This window comes from Etheostoma cragini, chromosome 13 (assembly GCF_013103735.1).
Source record: "Etheostoma cragini isolate CJK2018 chromosome 13, CSU_Ecrag_1.0, whole genome shotgun sequence".
Classification (NCBI taxonomy): Eukaryota; Metazoa; Chordata; class Actinopteri; order Perciformes; family Percidae; genus Etheostoma; species Etheostoma cragini.
The window spans coordinates 6,505,799-6,507,890 of NC_048419.1; the positions used below are offsets into that span (position 1 = coordinate 6,505,799).

At 46.3% G+C, this 2,092-nt stretch overlaps 1 protein-coding gene across 2 annotated transcripts in view; it reads right to left on the reverse strand.

The window, feature by feature from the left end:
* The window catches only part of LOC117955776 (dapper homolog 3-like), a 30,163-nt gene that overhangs the window by 20,342 nt on the left and 7,729 nt on the right, over positions 1–2,092 (reverse strand). The window contains exon 2 of one of the 2 annotated variants that reach the window (XM_034890475.1): positions 1,639–1,979. In XM_034890475.1, the coding sequence (XP_034746366.1) occupies positions 1,639–1,929 (291 nt within the window). In that variant the 5' untranslated portion in view covers positions 1,930–1,979. Of the gene's footprint in view, positions 1–1,638; positions 2,087–2,092 lie in introns of those variants that run through there. The other variant, XM_034890476.1, reaches the window with a different exon arrangement.

A 2,092-nucleotide genomic window follows, 5' to 3' on the forward strand; every position in this document is an offset into this window, starting at 1 on the left:
CATCTCCTCTCCGGTTTTTCCTGCATCCACCGTGTGTGTTTGTGTGCGAGTGTGTGTGATTGTGTGTGTGTGTTTGTGTGTGTGCACACGCGTCAGTCGCGGGGGGAACTGAGCAGGCTTGCCCGCTGCAGAGAGCTGACAGGATTACAACAGCAGCTGCTTCAGCAACATCAGAGTAAAAAAACATTATAGCGTACATTGATGTTAAAATGTATACAGGCTGGCAGGACGGTCTGACATGTTTTGCATAGTCTTTCTTTCAGTTTTGTCGGTAAATGTGAGATGTTCAAGTCACACGTGTCTCATTAAACCAAAAAACTGATATGGCAACGCACGTGTGACGTCAACCCGTTCTCACCCCCGCTCAGTCATTAGCTCTCAAAATCCCATGCTGATACAGAGTCTGGCACGGGGTACTGCTGGGATTGGTTGAAGTTGCGGGAAACTCCAGTTATTGGTCAAATTTGCAAAAAAAGTTGCAATGATTGGTCAATATTGCGAGTTGCACCAAAGTGATTGGTTGAATTTGCGTGAATTTGAGCAATTGCAACATTGCAAAATCCTGGAGGGACTGGCTATCTATGCATCAGCCTTCTTGTTTTTTCTTATATGTCTAGGGGTCTGTGTTTTTGGAACTCTTTGGGGTTTACTTTCAGAGGACCATTCAGAGAGGTGGTTCACATCCAAATCTCAGTATGAAAAAAACTAAAATATGATACCTAAAATATTTCTTTGTCTAAAGTCAGACCAAATCTATTTTGTTTCTTGTGGACAGTCATTTATAAGTGCATCTTCTTATCAGCTGCAGTGCATCCATGCTTTAAGTCTATCTCAAACCGTTACAGTGTGAATTCTACGGATATGTTGTTGCAATTTTGGAAACAGTGCGTAAAATATTTGGCATTTGCCTGATAATCCAAACTGCTGTGTTGCACTGTAAGCAAAACAGGCCCCTTTCAGCGGTTAATTTATCTGAGAATGCTGCTGTTGGTTTTGGAATGTAGCCCATTTTAAAGAGTTCCAAAAAGTTTGATGCAACCTAGACACAATCTGAAAGCCTAAGGGCAGTCTTCATGAATTAATGTCCGTGTAATCCATGGACTTTAGCATGAAGTGGTTAGAGTAATGAAGCTCCCCAAAATCTGCCCTTAAATGGTAACGTGTGACTTCAGGGGCCCTCCTGACATTTCCATATCTGCACACTGAGGTCCTTTTCATTTTCACTGAGCCCACTCAGTGCTATGGAATCCAACACAGTTTCCACAGAAAGGTCCAGGGGCCTTCCAAGAAGAGATCCACAACAGAAAATGATTCAAACCAATGACCTTTTTTTTTTTTTAAGTCAGCATAAAGGCCCCCCCCCCCCACACACACACTCACTGTACACACATGTACAGCAGACTCATGGGCCAGGGACCGTTGATAACAATAAGCAGTCTGATCAGACCAGACCTTATCCAATTGTTGCTCTGTAACCACTGAAGGATCCCACTGCACACACTTGCTTATCTGCTAACTTTTAGAAACGGATCCAACTACACTTTAGTCAACATTACATTTAATAGGCTGCACTAATTACCTCATTTTTTTATCAATTTTTTTTTACATCAGTCTCAATCAATCACAAACCTTACTTACAGTTTGGAGCCTGAGGCTGTGAACATCCAACGCCTCGCCGTTTGATGCGTCCAGGGCGCAGCGTGCCGAGCGTAGAGCTCCCCAAGGCGGACGGCGGGGAGCCGGAGAGTCCCCGAGGCAGAGAGCGCTCAGCACCCGGCATTCCTGCCTCTGTTTAAGCAGCTCCAGCTCACACAGGCCGGCCAGGCTGGCCTCCAGCCGCTCCTTATTCCGACTGCGCTCCGCTTTTATGGGCAGAGAGAACCCCGGGAACATGGCTGCAAACGAGCCTGGGAGCTTTTGTAAAGACATCCTGGCTTCCCGTTTTCCTCTTTACTGTTTCCCAACAAAGGGAGGCTGGACTCATCGCTGTCGGACTCAGACCCGTTCCCCTCCTCTCGCCTGAGCTCCTCGTCCACCGGTGAAGTTAGTTTCATGTTGGGCACACCTTCCCTCCTGCCCAGTGGGCTCTTCT